Source organism: Amphiura filiformis, chromosome 11, assembly GCF_039555335.1.
Source record: "Amphiura filiformis chromosome 11, Afil_fr2py, whole genome shotgun sequence".
NCBI classification, from domain to species: Eukaryota; Metazoa; Echinodermata; class Ophiuroidea; order Amphilepidida; family Amphiuridae; genus Amphiura; species Amphiura filiformis.
In genome coordinates this window covers 37,861,213-37,880,423 of record NC_092638.1, presented here as the reverse complement: position 1 = coordinate 37,880,423, position 19,211 = coordinate 37,861,213, and the positions used below count along the sequence as shown (strand labels likewise).

At 40.4% G+C, this 19,211-nt stretch overlaps 1 protein-coding gene across 1 annotated transcript; it reads left to right on the top strand.

Annotated features, from left to right (window-relative positions):
• Positions 1 to 9,174: 9,174 nt before the first annotated feature.
• On the top strand, positions 9,175 to 17,764 carry LOC140164812 (uncharacterized). Its single transcript, XM_072188182.1, has 3 exons — positions 9,175 to 9,343; positions 13,078 to 13,214; positions 13,869 to 17,764. Exon 3 carries the CDS (start codon positions 13,887 to 13,889, stop codon positions 15,795 to 15,797), a length of 1,911 nt encoding a protein of 636 aa, XP_072044283.1. The 5' UTR covers positions 9,175 to 9,343; positions 13,078 to 13,214; positions 13,869 to 13,886; the 3' UTR covers positions 15,798 to 17,764.
• The last annotated feature ends 1,447 nt before the right edge of the window (positions 17,765 to 19,211 follow it).

Genomic DNA, 19,211 nt, shown 5'->3' with positions numbered 1-19,211 from the left:
TTTTTCTGTGTAATCCTGTGTTGTTATTTTTTCTGTGTAATCCTGTGTTGTTATTTTTTCTGTGTAATCCTGTGTAAATTGTTTTTCTGTGTAATCCTGTGTAAATTGTTTTTCTGTGTAATCCTGTGTTGTTTTTGTGAATTAAAACCCAGGGAAGATTACAGGGGAGGTTTAGGTTAAATAATGCAGGGGAATTTAGAGGGTAAATAATACAGGGGAGTTTAGAGGGTAAATAATGCAGGGGGGTTTAGAGGGTAAATAATACAGGAGAAATAGACAGAATTATTAATCCTGTGTATTTTTAGTGTAAAAAGGAAGTTTTGACAGAAATAGAGAGTAATGAGTCAGCACACCCTTTTTTACACTACTTCATAGTATGGTGTGAGTTCGTCCAGAGCTTTAGAGAGGCGTTCTTCCACAACTGTGAAATCTGGATCTTGAGCTCCAATACCCAGATCGTCAGCATAGATGAATCGAACAGTGTTCTCACTTCTTGGTTGGTCGTTTGTGTAGATGTTGAAGAGGAGTGGTGCAAGTACACTTCCCTGTGGAAGACCATTCTTGAGCCTACGCCATCTGCTCTTCTTGCTACCCAGCTCAACAAAGAATAGTCTATCCTTAAGCATGCTTTCTATCAGTTCTGTAAACTGTATATCTTCAGTCAGCTCCTGGATCTTGTGGAGGAGACATCGATGATTGACTGTATCGTAAGCTGCTGATAGATCGACGAACACAACCCCAGATACCATTCCTTTCTCGTAACCTTCTTCGATGTACTGGGTGAGGTTGAGAACCTGGCTAGTTGTTGACTTGCCAGGGCGGAAGCCGGCTTGCTCAGGGATGAGGCGTTCATCGATGACAGGTGCGACTCTGTTGAGTAACAGGCGTTCAAAGAGCTTATATGTATGACTCAGAAGTGATATTGGGCGATAGTTCTTTGGAATTGATGGATCTTTTCCAGGTTTCAGAAGTGCTGTCACATGAGCTTTCTTCCAGATATTAGGGAGCTTGTGTGTTGCCAGACATTGGTTGAAGAGCTGTAGGAGCCACTTCCTTGCTTCATGTCCAAAGTTTTTGATCTGCTCAGTTGAGATGTTGTCTAGACCTATCGCTTTTCCTGGTTTTAGAGTGGAGATTCCTGCTTCTAGCTCCTCCATGGTGAAAGGTCTTGTGAAACCATGGTCCTTGTTGTACTTTTTACGGTTGAGCTTGATCTTTTTCTGCTTTTTTCCACTTCTACCATTCAGGAGTAGTTGGTGTGCGACTTGGTTTGCTGTAACTTTGGAGTGTGGCGGAGCTGCTTTGGGATCACCTCTGAGTTTGCGGATAGTCGACCAAGCTTTCTTGCTATTCTTTGACATGTCTGTTGATTCTATCAAGGCATTCCAGGTCTTGCGGCGCTCTTGAGAGATACTTTCCATCACTTTCTTTCCTTTCAAAGTTGTTTCGTCAGAAAAGGGGTCTGTCTCAAACATGGCGACATATTCCTCATAAAGCTCAGAACTTTCCTTTGAGAGTCCAGGGATGTAATTTACTCTGCAACCTCGTGGGATGTATCTTCTAGCCGTCTTCCTAACTAGTTGAGTGAATTGGTCGTAGTTACCTGCTGTTGGCTCAATATGTTTCACCTTCAGATCTAGCTCGTCAGTAAAGCTCTGCCACTTGGCTTTCTTGTAGTTGAAGCGTCGAGTGAAAGGCACTGTTGTTGGTTTGACGACTGCATCTACTTTGATACCAATTGGACGGTGTTGACTTTGTGGGATGGAATCCATTACGAACTTCTGGCACATGCCTGCGATGTTGCTAGTCACTATGGCGAGGTCTGGATTGTATCCACGTTTCCAGCGTGCACTGTGAAATGAAGGAGGGAGCTTGGGGTCATGAATGAGACTGAGTTGGTTTGTGTCCATCCACATTTCTACCGCTTCTCCATCCTTGTTGGTTTCTCTATACCCCCACAGGGTGCTGTGGCTATTAAGGTCACCGATGATGATTTGAGGCTTGTTGTGCACATTGGGAACAGGTTGGTGGAACTTGAAGACAACATGTGGTGGTTTATACACAGAGGTCACTACAACACTACTCATTTCCACGGTTAAGATCTCAATGTCTTCATCTGCAGAGAAGGACGTAGCTTCTATGATTGAACCAGCCTTGACAAATACAGCACTGCCATGCTGTCGATGAGGACGTTCGATGGCTAAATCCATGCCAGGTATGGTAGGGCGAATGTTGTTACTTCCTCGATGTGTCTCTTGCAAACAGAGAACATCACACTGGAGATTGTTGCACATCTTGGCTAATAAGCTTTGCTTAGCAGTTGAGAAACCTTCGACATTGAATGATATGACTGTCAACGCAGGTCCTAGAAAGGGCCCTCGTTGTGGTAGTTGTCGAGGCATCGTTGTGATGTTTCTTCTATGTTACTTGTGCGTGGTGGTGATAGGATTAGTTCAGCTGGTTAGAGCTTTATCCAGGGTCGCGTGTACATATGTACGGGCGCTCCTATCATGACCCCCAAAAGGTTTTTAAAGGTTTTGTATGAAAATGCATTACAACAATGTTAGTAGTATACTAGACTTTTGGGACATCTACTTCCGGTTCGGGTCAACCGAGGTCAAAGGTCACTTCCGGTTCGGGTCAACGGAGGTCAAAGGTCACTTCCGATTCGGGTCAAAAGTCACTTCCGGTTCGGGTCACTTCCGGTTTGCATAATAATGAGGTGGGCGTGGCTAATTAACATATTATATGAATATTAATGAGGTGGGCGTGGCCATACTACTACTAATGTTTTTTATGTTTTCAAGATGTTATTGTAAAATATTTTTCGTAAACATTTTATGCCAAATATTTTGTCAACACTTATAATATTATGTTTAAATATTTGCATTTGATTTTATCAAAAAAATGTTTTTGAATGTTTTATGAAAACATTTTATACCCTTTAGGCCTACCCTTTATATAACCCGACATTTAAACGTTTCTGGCAACCTTAGATTACTTTTCCGGGTGATGTCGAAAATGTTGTGTGTGCTGGGTTTTCTCTTCTCTATTTCCTTCTCTTTTTCTCATTTCTTTCTTTCCTTCTCCCTTTTTTTTTTTTTTTGGGAGGAAGAGGGGGCGCCCCTTATTCGTGCCTGTATTACGCATATTGTTTTGACACATAGCCTACTTCTCCGTCTATTGCTTTAAAATCACATGCAGTATAAGGCCCATGCTGAAAAATAACCATTATGTAGGCCTACTCACGATCAATCCTACTTTGCCCCCTCTCTTCTCTTCCCCTCTTTCCCCTAATCCCCTTTCCTTTCTCTCCCTCTCCTTCTTTTTTTACACGGGGGGCGCGCGCCCCCTTCGCCCCTCCCCTTATACACAATATATAACTTATGCACAAAAGGCACACATTAGCCGCCGATGTACAGTTCGTTGTCACCCACTGACTTTAGGTGCAGGTGCTTCATTTAAATCAATTGAATGCGCTTGCTGATCGATTACACATCAGAATGTTTTAAGGCTGCCATGTCCGCATGTCTATAGTACTGTATAATGGTAATAGCTACGTATACATGTAACGTACCGGTATAGGCCTATATAAAAGTTGTTTCACAAATTGACATTTTATTTTATTTTAAGAAGGAGATTGGCATAAACAGTGGCGTACCGAAGAAGGCAGCTCTTCTGTGAGAGGTCTTGGGAGGGGATGAGGGAGGAAGAGGTGGAGAAGGGGATATGAAGAATGAGAGGGGGACTGGAGGAAAAGAGAAAGAGGGAGAAATTAAAATAAATAAATAAATAGAAGTAAATAAATAGAAAGGTAGGGAAATAAATAGGAAGGGAGAAAAGAAGAGGGAGTGATACTTTAGCAAGGAAAGAATAAGTACAGAGAAAGGAAAAGAAAGGCCAGGAATGACAAATAAATGTAGGCCTTATAATAATTATTATAGAAATTAACACAGCCCCCCTATATAGGCTTAACACTAACAGCACTATAGGCAGCCATTCGATGATGCCAATGCCTTTATGCGTTACGCCCAGTCAGATGTATTTCACACCTGCCAAGTAAGCACAGGTCACCCAATTTTGAAAATTAGACGTTGAATGTACACTCTCATGAATATTGATTGGCAACATTTTCCAATATGTCAGCGCTCAAATCGGACACAATAGAACAATAGACCATGCAGTGCGTTAGTGTCAATAATAGAATATTGATAGTTTGTAGGCCTACTTCATCGCTGAGCGATAGTGATCGATTTCTAGCCAATCAGATTATATAGGCCCAAATTATAATTCCGATCGACCTGACTGTGCATTTTTAGGCATGGGCAATTTAACCTTTACGTGCAATTTAACCTTCCCAGCAAACACAATACGTTTTAGAAAAGTTTTAAACAGGTTATATTTTGGGGTTTGGTTTAGATAAAAACGTTTTAATAACATTAAATGTCGGGTTATATAAAGGTCGTGAAAACGTTTTTAAAGGTTTTGTATCTTCTTCTTCTTAGCGTGTCCACGGCACAAGATTAAATGTGTTTCAGCCAGTGCTGCACACATCTTTCAGCATTCTCATTGTAAACTACCAAGACAGCAGTTGTGCATGTTTGCTCCAGTTGAGGGCAACACAGTAAGTGATCCATTGTTTGTGGTTCTGTTCCACAATCGCAGGTTACATCTGTGTTCTTTCGATATCCCCATTTGCTGAGGTTGACTTTACATCTTCCTACACCAGACCTTAACCTATTAAGGCATTTCCATTCAACCCAACTTGCATCTGCACCAGGTGGTAGTTCTTCGCCAACAGGAATATTCAAAATTGGTGGGTGATTTCTAGATCTCTCCTCCCATTTTGCTACTCTTTTACTGTTGGCTGATGTTTCAAGTGGAGTTACACTGTTCAGGAAGCTATCTCTGGACTTTAGACGACTTTTCGGGGGGACATGCCCAAACAGGGGATGTCTTACATCAGTGGCTTGGCGCTGGCGTTCTTTCATGCTTGCTACGTTACGTCTAACATCTGGTGGTGCTATACCTGCTAGAGTGTACAGGTTCTCAGTTGGTGTTGCTCGAAGACATCCTGTTATCAGGCGACAGCTAGCATTCAGGGCTGGATCCACCTTCTTTGCATGAGGCGATCTCTCCCATACAGGGCATGCATACTCTGCTGTTGAGTAGCATAGAGCCAAGGCCGTTGCCTTCAGAGTGTGAGCACTTGCACCCCAGCTTGTTCCGGTGAGCTTACTCAAGATGTTGTTTCTTGCACTGACTTTCATCTTTGTCTTCTCAACATGATTCTTATAGGAGAGACACCTATCCAAAGTAACTCCAAGATAGACAGGGTGTTCACAGTGTTCAAGCGCTGTACCAGACCAGGTGACCTTGAGATGGCGCTTTGCTTCACGGTTGCGTAAATGGAAGGCACACACCTGTGTCTTTGATGGGTTGGCTCGCAGGTGGTTATCTTCATAGTATGGTGTGAGTTCGTCCAGAGCTTTAGAGAGGCGTTCTTCCACAACTGTGAAATCTGGATCTTGAGGTCCAATACCCAGATCGTCAGCATAGATGAATCGAACAGTGTTCTCACTTCTTGGTTGGTCGTTTGTGTAGATGTTGAAGAGGAGTGGTGCAAGTACACTTCCCTGTGGAAGACCATTCTTGAGCCTACGCCATCTGCTCTTCTTGCTACCCAGCTCAACAAAGAATAGTCTATCCTTAAGCATGCTTTCTATCAGTTCTGTAAACTGTATATCTTCAGTCAGCTCCTGGATCTTGTGGAGGAGACATCGATGATTGACTGTATCGTAAGCTGCTGATAGATCGACGAACACAACCCCAGATACCATTCCTTTCTCGTAACCTTCTTCGATGTACTGGGTGAGGTTGAGTACCTGGCTAGTTGTTGACTTGCCAGGGCGGAAGCCGGCTTGCTCAGGGATGAGGCGTTCATCGATGACAGGTGCGACTCTGTTGAGTAATAGGCGTTCAAAGAGCTTATATGTATGACTCAGAAGTGATATTGGGCGATAGTTCTTTGGAATTGATGGATCTTTTCCAGGTTTCAGAAGTGCTGTCACATGAGCTTTCTTCCAGATATTAGGGAGCTTGTGTGTTGCCAGACATTGGTTGAAGAGCTGTAGGAGCCACTTCCTTGCTTCATGTCCAAAGTTTTTGATCTGCTCAGTTGAGATGTTGTCTAGACCTATCGCTTTTCCTGGTTTTAGAGTGGAGATTCCTGCTTCTAGCTCCTCCATGGTGAAAGGTCTTGTGAAACCATGGTCCTTGTTGTACTTTTTACGGTTGAGCTTGATCTTTTTCTGCTTTTTTTCCACTTCTACCATTCAGGAGTAGTTGGTGTGCGACTTGGTTTGCTGTAACTTTGGAGTGTGGCGGAGCTGCTTTGGGATCACCTCTGAGTTTGCGGATAGTCGACCAAGCTTTCTTGCTATTCTTTGACATGTCTGTTGATTCTATCAAGGCATTCCAGGTCTTGCGGCGCTCTTGAGAGATACTTTCCATCACTTTCTTTCCTTTCAAAGTTGTTTCGTCAGAAAAGGGGTCTGTCTCAAACATGGCGACATATTCCTCATAAAGCTCAGAACTTTCCTTTGAGAGTCCAGGGATGTAATTTACTCTGCAACCTCGTGGGATGTATCTTCTAGCCGTCTTCCTAACTAGTTGAGTGAATTGGTCGTAGTTACCTGCTGTTGGCTCAATATGTTTCACCTTCAGATCTAGCTCGTCAGTAAAGCTCTGCCACTTGGCTTTCTTGTAGTTGAAGCGTCGAGTGAAAGGCACTGTTGTTGGTTTGACGACTGCATCTACTTTGATACCAATTGGACGGTGTTGACTTTGTGGGATGGAATCCATTACGAACTTCTGGCACATGCCTGCGATGTTGCTAGTCACTATGGCGAGGTCTGGATTGTATCCACGTTTCCAGCGTGCACTGTGGAATGAAGGAGGGAGCTTGGGGTCATGAATGAGACTGAGTTGGTTTGTGTCCATCCACATTTCTACCGCTTCTCCATCCTTGTTGGTTTCTCTATACCCCCACAGGGTGCTGTGGCTATTAAGGTCACCAATGATGATTTGAGGCTTGTTGTGCACATTGGAAACAGGTTGGTGGAACTTGAAGACAACAGGTGGTGGTTTATACACAGAGGTCACTACAACACTACTCATTTCCACGGTTAAGATCTCAATGTCTTCATCTGCAGAGAAGGACGTAGCTTCTATGATTGAACCAGCCTTGACAAATACAGCACTGCCATGCTGTCGATGAGGACGTTCGATGGCTAAATCCACCATGCTGTCGATGAGGACGTTCGATGGCTAAATCCATGCCAGGTATGGTAGGGCGAATGTTGTTACTTCCTCGATGTGTCTCTTGCAAACAGAGGACATCACACTGGAGATTGTTGCACATCTTGGCTAATAAGCTTTGCTTAGCAGTTGAGAAACCTTCGACATTGAATGATATGACTGTCAACGCAGGTCCTAGAAAGGGCCCTCGTTGTGGTAGTTGTCGAGGCATCGTTGTGATGTTTCTTCTATGTTACTTGTGCGTGGTGGTGATAGGATTAGTTCAGCTGGTTAGAGCTTTATCCAGGGTCGCGTGTACATATGTACGGGCGCTCCTATCATGACCCCCAAAAGGTTTTAAAGGTTTTGTATGAAAATGCATTACAACAATGTTAGTAGTATACTAGACTTTTGGGACATCTACTTCCGGTTCGGGTCAACCGAGGTCAAAGGTCACTTCCGGTTCGGGTCAACGGAGGTCAAAGGTCACTTCGATTCGGGTCAAAAGTCACTTCCGGTTCGGGTCACTTCCGGTTTGCATAATAATGAGGTGGGCGTGGCTAATTAGCATATGATATGAATATTAATGAGGTGGGCGTGGCCATACTACTACTAATGTTTTTTATGTTTTCAAGATGTTATTGTAAAATATTTTTCGTAAACATTTTATGCCAAATATTTTGTCAACACTTATAATATTATGTTTAAATATTTGCATTTGATTTTATCAAAAATGTTTTTGAATGTTTTATGAAAACATTTTATACCCTTTAGGCCTACCCTTTATATAACCCGACATTTAAACGTTTCTGGCAACCTTAGATTACTTTTCCGGGTGATGTCGAAAATGTTGTGTGTGCTGGGTTTCTCTTCTCTATTTCCTTCTCTTTTCTCATTTCTTTCTTTCCTTCTCCTTTTTTTCTTTTTTTGGGAGGAAGAGGGGCGCCCTTATTCGTGCCTGTATTACGCATATTGTTTTGACACATAGCCTACTTCTCCGTCTATTGCTTTAAAATCACATGCAGTATAAGGCCCATGCTGAAAAATAACCATTATGTAGGCCTACTCACGATCAATCCTACTTTGCCCCTCTCTTCTCGCCCCTCTTTCCCTAATCCCTTTCCTTTCTCTCCCTCTCCTTCTTTTTTTACACGGGGGGCGCGCGCCCCCTTCGCCCCTCCCCTTATACGCGCCTGAGATAGGACTCCTTTTCTTGCGTTCGGAAAAGCGGGCTACCGTATTGGTGACAACCCAATCGCCCGTCGCTCGCCAATGGAGTATATAGGGCTATATCGTAGAACAGTATATAAAGTGGCACTTGGTGGCGTTATTCCAAATTTCCGAAATCCGGATTTCCGAAATCCTGGCTACGCCACTGATAGGTCAGCTGATAGGTATTAAGGGTAGACGAGGTATTGTTGGTCGAAGCAACCTAAAAATCGATTTTCATTATCTAGATCAATATATTATTGAAAATTAACACCTTGGTGTTTTGCAAAAGTTCATTCTACAAATCGTATACTTTGCAAACTTGCTTTATTTATTGTTGTTAATGAGTTATGTACGTTTTACAAAAGTGTTGTTGTTTCAGCCCTCTTTACAACGTAACTCAAGAACCGCAGCACCTATAAAAGTATATCTGTGATATTTTAATTCTTCTACACGCTCGCTATGAATTGAGCAATGCAATTTTTGCCAAAGCTCACTACCATTTGTAAGATGCTGTGAACTACCAAATCACAACAGTTTAAAATAATTAATAACTTAAAGCTAGCTAGTAAGCTGCTAGGTGCCATCATTTCAATGAGACCCTTTAATAATTGGTGGTGTGCGCCCGTATCAGGTCATGGTTCAATGTGGTATTGCGGCAGAAGGGAATTTCCATGCCATGCACTAAATTGGCACGGGTAAAATAATCTACGATATGGTCCCGGATATGGTGTCCAAATCCGAGGTCGAAATTCAAGAATCCGTTGATTTCCATCAGTTTGGGTAGTATTTTCCGTGCTATAACGGTGCTATACACATTGCAGAATATACACGGGTAAGTTTATGCCTAAAATAATTTGTGCCCAGTTACATCAGGGATGAGACATATCCCTGGTTACATGTACCTTTTGCTGTAGTGCAGGCTGTGTAGCTACACATGTACATGTAGTATTATCATGATTAAAAAAAAAAAAAAAAAGGGCCAGTAAGCATGGTAAGAGAACATCCATGTTCATGAAGTTAGAACCTTTGTACAAGCAGGGAACGCAGGGGTAACCTTAATACTTCATCTATTGTCAGCCTCTAGTTAATTTTTTTTTTTAATTTGGCTAAAATACAGGTTTTGTATATTAATTATTCTTAAATGTTGCAAATACTATAAGTCAGAGTATGTCTTTATTATGTTACCGATACATTTAACATTATTTGTTATATTAAATTTCAGTATGTTTTAAAACATTCTCGCACCGCCTAAATTAATACTAGCCATCTGACAGAGAACCGTGATTACATTATGTGGAATGTTTTATTTAAAATCATGAATGATTAGGGGTGGTGCAATAATTATGTGTACCCCGGGGTGAATTATAGGGGGGCAAAGATTTTTGGCAGGCCAAAAGGGGGGCAAGCATTTTTGGCAGGTCGAAGGGGGGGGGTCAAGCGATTTTGGCAGGTCGAAGGGGGGGCAAGCAATTTTTGGCACAGATATTTTGGGCACGTTTCTATATTACGCCCTAAAAGGCGTAGGAAAAGCGTTCTGAACACGTTCAAATATGCAAAATTTCCTGCTCAAGGCTTTCGCATTATATGTTAAGACAATTTAAGGTTTTAAATTCGGGTTCCCCAAAATCTTGCATGTGTAAGGGGGGGCAAAGATTTTTGGCACGTCAAAAGGGGGGCAAAGGTTTTTAGCACGGCCAAAGGGGGGGCAGCGATTTTTGGCAGACCATTATGAGAATTCACCCCCCCGGGGTACACATAATTATTGCACCACCCCTTATAAGCTACTATAGCATATTTTATAAATGAAATTAATGATTTAGATGATGATTAGATCATTTCACTTCAGAATGAACTTATCACAATATATACTATTTAGGGACCGTTCACAAACACTTGTAAGGGGGGCCTGATGCAAAAAAATTTCAACATGAAAATTTTTACAACAGACCTCAAAAATTTCAGGGCCCCCCCCCTTTTTGACATGAAAATTATGGGTCAACCCCATAGAATTACATATTTACTCAATTTTCCCAGGAAAATTTGTGGTCATTTTTTCAGGGCCCCTTTAGGGGGTCAAACATTTTCAGGGCCCCCCCTTTTGCATCAGGCCCCCAACAAGTGTTTGTGAACGGTCCCTTAATAGTATTATTATTAATTATGCTATTTCTTTTTCTCTTTTCTATTTTCTCATTATCATATTGTTATACTAGGCAAAGTAAAAAATAAAACATGTTTCTCGTCCAGGTTTTGGAAAAATAGGAGGAAGAGGGGCTTTCATTGAGCATTTTGAAAGTTTCATAATTGCAAGTTTAGTTCATAATTGCACTAATTTCAAAATGTGGTTGATAATTGCGCTAATTTAACAGGTTTATCATAATTGCGCTATTTTCATTGAACATTTTGAAAGTTTCATAATTGCAACGTTTAGTTCATCATTGCGCTATTTCATTGATAATTGCAGATTAGCAGTCAGTGTTGCTATTCTTTGATATTATGGCTAATTGTCAGTTCCAGCGCCTTCATGGAGACTTTTCCAAACGACCCTAATTTGCATATATGCAACTTCGCGTTGCAGAATGATGCTTGGAATTGCTCATAATGCAAAATTTTCAGCTCGCTGAACTCTCATAATAGGCCTAGTATTTACATGTAGGGATCCAAAAAATTTGGCATGTGTAAAGGTGAGGGCAAGCGATTTTTGGCAGGCCGAGAGGGAGAGGGCAAGGATTTTTTGGTACACGGTTTGGAAATTTTAGGGCCCCCCCCGCTCATATTTATTACACGGCCCTAATGAAAATTGATTTTATGTACCGGTACTGTAAAAGGGGATATTTTCACGAGCAGTTGTTTTCGGGATATAGAGTAAGAGAAACATTTTTGTGAATGTTATTTTCGCGATTGCCAAGTCGTGCCTGTAATACATTGTTGCATATATTCGCGAGGTGTTATTTTCGCGGTTGGAGCTCCAATCGCAAAGTTCGCGAAAATTGAACCCTGTGAAAATGTCCCCTTTATTCGGATGAATACTTCGCAACGCTTCCAAAGATGAAGTCAGATGCGGTCACATCCGTGTCCCCTCATACATACACACTTTTTGATAAAAAAATTTGGTGCGGATCGAGGACTAGGACTGAAAATGTCAACAAGAGGAGAATTATTCGTCTAGGCCCAAGGATCACAAATATGGAATTTTTTTCTCAAGGGTCAATTTCCAGGGGTCAAAAAATAAAGTTGCTCCAATTTTTGTTTGTCTACCAAAAGGAATTCAGAAACATAATAGTTTATATTAGCTCCGATGTGTGGTTGATGAGTTATGGAGACAAATATTGCATAGGTCAATAGGTGTTTGACCTTTGTTATCATCAATCTTAGTAACTATACATTGTAGATAGTGCAAACTATTATGTTTCTGAATTAATTTTGGTAGACGGACAATTTGTCACAACTTTTACCAAAATCGGAGCAACTTTAATTTTTGACCCCCATGCAAACTGGAAAATGACCCTTGACCTGTTGCGGGCCATTACTTCTGAACCATAGGTCGTATTGAGAAAAAAAATACATATTTGTGATCCTTGGGCCAAGACCAATAATTTGATATACTTTGAAGTGATATTTGAACACTTTCAATTTTTGACCCCTGTACAACCCTATGGGGTCATTTAGCGGTCATTTATTTCAAAATGCTCAAGGGTGCCAGGGTGGCACCCGCCAGATTCTGAACCAGTAGGTTTTAGAGATATATAGAAAACACAAAAAACATTGTGCAGACATTACTTTTGAGTCAAGCCAAATATTCCTATTATAGCACCAGACTATTGGATAAAGTGTTGATGAATAGAAACTATAAAGAATAGGTTTGGTACAATTTTCAATCCTTCCTATTTATTTTATTATTTCTTTTATATCACGCCTTTTGTGGATGTAAGGGCATTTGCAACAAAATAAATTTACCTCCTCTTCTAGAAACCACCTTTGCAATAAACTTTGAGCCAATTTGTTGGCATTACTTTATGTAACATGACTTATGCTTTCAAAATCAAAAAGAAAAATTGAAATATCTCATTTACTTTTTTAATTATGAATTTTGAATTAAATCCGGCACAATGCCATTTTTGAGCATTTCTGAAGCTACAACTTTTGTTAATTACAATGGTTTTTTTCAAACATAGTGATCCCAAAACAGTTCCTTTTGGTTTTAATAGTTACAGAACATTCAAGGCTACTATTAATATTATACATCAAAAAATTATTTTCCTAAAATTTTATATTCATTTTAAGTTCAGATTTCCAGAAATTCCCTAAGATTTCCCAAACAGGAAATATACGATATCTCCGGAACGGAAGGTTGTATGAAGGTCAAACAACCACCAAAATGTGTATTTTTACCCACACTATCATGCCATGCCAATAACACAATTTCAGCCAGAGGTGGATGTAAGGGCTTTTGCATGCAACAGAGCTCTTCTTATGGTGGAAGTATCATTTGTTTTGTTGCACATACTCATCAATGGGGATCAAAGCAATTGAAAATAAAATGGTTTGTATTTTTTTTTATTTCTGTAGGTGTCAGTGTAGAACTACTGTAAGAAGATGTCTTTAGCAACAATCTGAATGTAGCTGAACTGTTTTACATCATCAAATCTGTCTTATCATTGTAGTTTGTGTCCAATTGGAATCAACTGGCATCTCAATTTTAAAAGGTAAGAGCAACACATGGACCTAGTCAATTAATCAATTAAGGATGAATTGATGAATCAAATTTTAAAAACCCAGGTTGCACATCTAAATGGAGATATCTTGTTTATTTCTCTTCCTTGCCCTTCCGAATGATTCTTCCAACAGACTTTTTCCTGACTGTCAAGACAAAATCCCATAGGCTATCAAAATGATTATTAGTAGTACCCATCAGTTTCCTATGATTATGATGCAACATAAAATCCACCTAACTTTTATGGGCTCAAACTAAGATATGGTCACTTTAAACATGGAAGTACTTCCATGCTTTAAAGAAGGCATATTTTAATTGGTCACTTAGATGAACAAAATTAACCAATCAGAATGCTGTAAGGCGGCTGTGATAATTGTCAAGACTGACTCATTAAGATATTGCAACATAAAATCCACCAAACTTCTTAACCATTAATTCATGTTATTTCAAGGATCCAGTGTTGTCATGGTTAAACCTGCTGTTTGGCTACAGAAGGATGATTTATTGAGCCAATCAGTGATATCTACAAACTCTGATCTTTTCATTGTCCCAGCTATTATTTCTGAAAACTGACATAACTTTAAAAGTAAATTCTTTAGTAATAACGGTCATATTTGTTTTTGTATTTCCTTTGGTATTTTTAAAGGTAATCAGATGAGTCACCATGGCCGAATCCAAACCTTCATCTAACAACAAGGACCTCACAGAATGTGGAATCTGTCTGTGTACGATTGAAGAACCTAAAGCTTTACCATGTCTACATACATTTTGCCTGAAATGTCTTACACAATGGGCTGAAGGTAAAACAGATACTATAAGATGTCCAATTTGCGTCCAAGATTTTCCCATACCAAGTGATGGTGTTAAAGCTTTCAGAACAAACTTCTTCATCAACACTTTGAAGGATAGACAATCTGCTACTGAGACACTCCACTCTGAAGATTACAATATTCCTTGTACCAGCTGTGGAGTTATTGGTAGTAAGTCAGCAGGTTACTGCACTACTTGTGCTGGATTTATTTGTGAATTGTGCGATGGTATGCATAAAAGGATGAAATGTCTAAACGATCACAAGGTACTTCCGTACGAAGATCTTAAGACAGGCAAAATTGATTTAAAGAATATGTCTCAAAATAAGAAATGCAAGGTACATGAAGATCAGTTATTGCGCTTCTATTGTGAAACATGTGGAGTGTTGACATGTCGTGACTGCACTGTAGTAGACCATCCGGCATTGAGTCATAGCCTGGTGAACTTGGAAAGCGTTTCAAAGGGACACAAGAAAGACATTGAACAACTAATTGAGAATTGTGAAGGAGTCAAGAAGAGAACAGAAGCTGTGCTAAAAATGGTCGCAAATGTTTCAGATCAGCTCAATCCAAATGCCACCAAAGCCAAAGCAGAAATTGATGAGTCCTTCAACAAAGCACTTAAACTGTTGGAAAACAACAGGGATCAGCTGAAAAGAGAGGTTGATAAGGTAAGAGCCGTCACCAAGAAACAACTTGATGCTCAGACAGATGAGATCCAGGTTTTACAAACACGACTCCAAACGGCATTACAGATGGCAACTGAAGTGGTGCAAACAGGATCTGATTATGATTTGGCTCTAATCTACACATCATTGAAAACTAACTTGACCGAGCTATGTGATGTGAAACTAGCACCTGTTGATAAACAGATAGCAGCAGTTTACTTCAAATCAGCTCACATTGGCAAGAAAACCACTCAAAAGCTGGGCTCTGTGTTAGTCAAGCAACACAAAGACGTGGTTGATGTTTGGAAGCTCGATAAATTATTTGCAGATGATGGTGCTGGAACGCTGGGATATGGAGTTGGTATTGCGATAACACATGAAGGAGATATTGCAGTTGCAGATAGGGATACTTCAGCAGTTAATATATACAAGAAGGATGGGGAATTCAAATCATCAGTTAAGGTACCTGGTAGTCCTTGGGATGTCAAAGCCGGCCCAGGTGGCGAACTCTTTGTAACCAACTTTACAAAATCGGTTAGTGTCTATGATAGGAAAGGAAACCTCATGCATCAATTTCCTACCAAATCACCAGACAATGTTTTATCTGATATTCAAGATACAAAGCATGATGGTTTAGCAATTGACAACTACAACAATCTACTGGTGGGTGAGACTAAGCATAAATACATCAGCAAGCATCAGCTAGATGGGAAGCATATCATAAGCTTCAACGTCACCCTAGAGCCATCCTTCATTTCGGTATCTCATGATGACAGTATCATCATATCAGAAGCAGCAGACATTGGTACTGATGTTCATATTCTCAATGGAAATGGAGTTCATCTGCATACTCTCAAACCCCCACAAGATGTAGAGTGGAATCCAGTGGCCATGTGCTGTACACTAACGAATGAAATGTACATATCTGACTTTGATACACCAGGTGGCATTTATTGCTACTCAACTAAGACAGGTGCTTACATTGGTTGCCTCACCAAGGATGTAAGCTTCCCAGTAGGTTTGGCATTGATAGATGATGAAGAAAAATTGGTTGTTGCAGAAACCGAATGTATAAAGATATTCAAACTACAGATCTAGAATCATTCATAAGGGGTCTGTCATTTTCTTCTGAAGGGGGTCATGAATATGTCTGACCTGAGTCAGTTTTTTATGATCCCCCTTCCGCTCACATACCCAAAACAACATGCATAGGCAGATAAACCAGAGAAAAACTCCTCACATACCTGTCCTGTGTGTGGGCGGGGACTTGAACCCCAGACCTTCCGCTTGTTTGGGCGTCTGCCCGACAAGCCTATGTATGTTATGTTTTCATTTTTAATTTCGTGTTAATTTCTGCTAGTTTGCGATGCAGGCTTCGCTCCTCTGTATAAATATTTTACAAAAATTTTGATTTTGATGGAAAGTGTAAAGAATGTGCACATAGCGCCTGAAAATTTTAATAGTCACAACTCACAAGCCCATAATATTTTTATAACCCCCTATTTTTGGTGTATAATTATGCCCCTGCTATTTTTGGTCTCAACATTTTATGACCCCCAGTATATTTTATTTTATGACCACCCCCACACACACGCCTTTCCGAAGAAAATGACAGGCCACAACTACTTGCATTCCTATTGGCAAGCCTCAAAATAAGCAGATCTGGACCAGGAGCCCCTGCAGGAGCCACACATTTGGAAAAAGCAGCTCCTGGCCCTGAGATTATCTAGTGAACCAGGAGCCATTTTTAAAGAGCTAAGAGTCATTTAAATTTCAATTGTACACATTAAATACAAAACCTGCTTTAACTGCCCGGCTCTATTTAAAAAAATATGATTTTGGTTTGGACCAGGAGCCAAAATGTTATGACCATTGCATAAATGGCTCCTGGGTGCCTGGTTATTTTGAAGCTTGCCTATTGGCATATTCATGATATTTGTAAAAATAAATTCAAAAAAAAAAGAAAGAAGCGCAGTGATTTATAGTGCGCTACGTACAGGCACAACACCTAGACGTTGATCCACAAGCACTTTACAGGTTGTCGCTGACCACTACGGCCCCACATCATTCCATAAACCATTTAACAACATATCAGGGACTTTGCTGCTACAAGAGTGCACACCCTAGACATTCCACAAATAACCATCGCAACCAGGATCAGCTCCCCGAGTTTCGTACGGGTTACAACGAACGTAATACCTAGGATAATAGATTTCATTCTTCCACTCTCCTCCAGCATGCCTCTGTTACTCAGTTGGTTAGAGCATCATGCTATAGTATTATGGTGGTTGCCGGTTCGAATTGGCCAGATGCACCGTTTTTTGTTTTTTCAACTTTTAATGTTCGCATGCTGACTGCTCTGGGTAAAAATTAAAATGTGTTCAAAATTTGAATGTTGACCTTGTATAAACTTTGACCGTTCTAGAATTGTCCAAGGGAAGGATAGCAGTTTCACATACCTGAATCTCATTATTTTTGTATCACCTAAAGGAGCAATTATCAGCAAAGAAAAATAAGTTGGAATTGGCAAAACCATTGAAAAGGGTTTGTTGCCAAACTACACTGTATATTTTTTCTACTTTACATGTAATAGAAACAAAAGGATGGGCCGTATAATAAAGGGATGGGAATTTGTTGAATTTCTCAGACAGATGAGATCCAGGTGTTACAAACACGACTCCAAACGGCATTACAGATGGCAACTGAAGTGGTGCAAACAGGATCCGATTATGATTTGGCTTTAATATACACATCATTGAAGACCAACTTGACAGAGCTACGGGATGTGAAACTAGCACCTGTTGATAAACAGATAGCAGCAGTTTACTTCAAATCAGCTCACATTGGCAAGAAAACCACTCAAAAGCTGGGCTCTGTGTTAGTCAAGCAACACAAAGACGTGGTTGATGTTTGGAAGCTCGATAAATTATTTGCAGATGATGGTGGTGGAACGCTGGGATATGGAGTTGGTATTGCGATAACACATGAAGGAGATATTGCAGTTGCAGATAGGGATACTTCAGCAGTTAATATATACAAGAAGGATGGGGAATTCAAATCATCAGTTAAGGTACCTGGTAGTCCTTGGGATGTTAAAGCCGGCCCAGGTGGCGAACTCTTTGTAACCAACTTTACAAAATCGGTTAGTGTCTATGATAGGAAAGGAAACCTCATGCATCAATTTCCTACCAAATCACCAGACAATGTTTTATCTGATATTCAAGATACAAAGCATGATGGTTTAGCAATTGACAACTACAACAATCTACTGGTGGGTGAGACTAAGCATAAATACATCAGCAAGCATCAGCTAGATGGGAAGCATATCATAAGCTTCAACGTCACCCTAGAGCCATCCTTCATTTCGGTATCTCATGATGACAGTATCATCATATCAGAAGCAGCAAACATTGGTACTGATGTTCAAATTCTCAATGGAAATGGAGTTCATCTGCATACTCTCAAACCTCCACAAGATGTAGAGTGGAATCCAGTGGCCATTTGTACACTAACGAATGAAATGTACATATCTGACTTTAGAAACTCATGTGGCATCTATTGCTATTCGACTGAAACAGGTGCCTACATTGGTTGCCTCACCAAGGATGTAAGCTTCCCAGTAGGTTTGGCATTGGTAGACAATGAAGAAAAATTGGTTGTTGTAGAAACCGAATGTGTAAAGATATTCAAACAACAGATCTAGAATCAATCATGAGGTCTGTCGTTTTCTTCTGAGGGTCATGAATATGTCGGTGACCTGAGTCAGTTTTTTATGACACCCCGTCGTGGGCTGAAATTTGTATGACTCTCCTTATATCGGGCTGAAAAATTTTGTGACCCCTTCCGCACACATACCCAAAACAAAGTTTTCTGACAGGTCAAGAAATGTGTGCGGGTGTGCACTTGGTGGAAAGAAGGTGCCAGGAGGGCACAAAATATTTTGATCGTATGTGTAATTAATTTACTCGCAGCTGGCGAAAAGTTTGATTCCAAGTAAAGATTTTCCATAACAAGGGAAGAGGCTTACACATTATACACTGGAACGTAGAAACATTACTAACTACCGCACAGGATCAAATTAATGTTTAATTGTAATTCTTAATATATACATGTAGAAACATAACATGCAAAGGCAGATCAACCAGAGAAAAAACTCCTGACATACCTGTTTGTGCGCTGGGACTTGAACCCCAGACCTTCCACTTGTTTGAGCGTCCGCCCGACATGCCTGTTATGTTTTCATTTTTAATTTTATGTTAATTTGTGCTAGATATTCTTAAGGGTGTCTACGTGTAAACATTTCACGTGTAACCACCCATTAAATGCACTACCGTATCTGTTTAGAAAAATCGCTGTCTTATTTTATTTTATTTTTTTAATAAAGTTGTTCAATGTTTTTCCTAGCCTTACACAAAGTCTAACCCACCCCCAAACCTTACTACATGCATACTAGCCTACCCTAGCCCAACTAACCTTTCACCTAACCCAAAACCCTTGCCCCGGGCCCTTGCC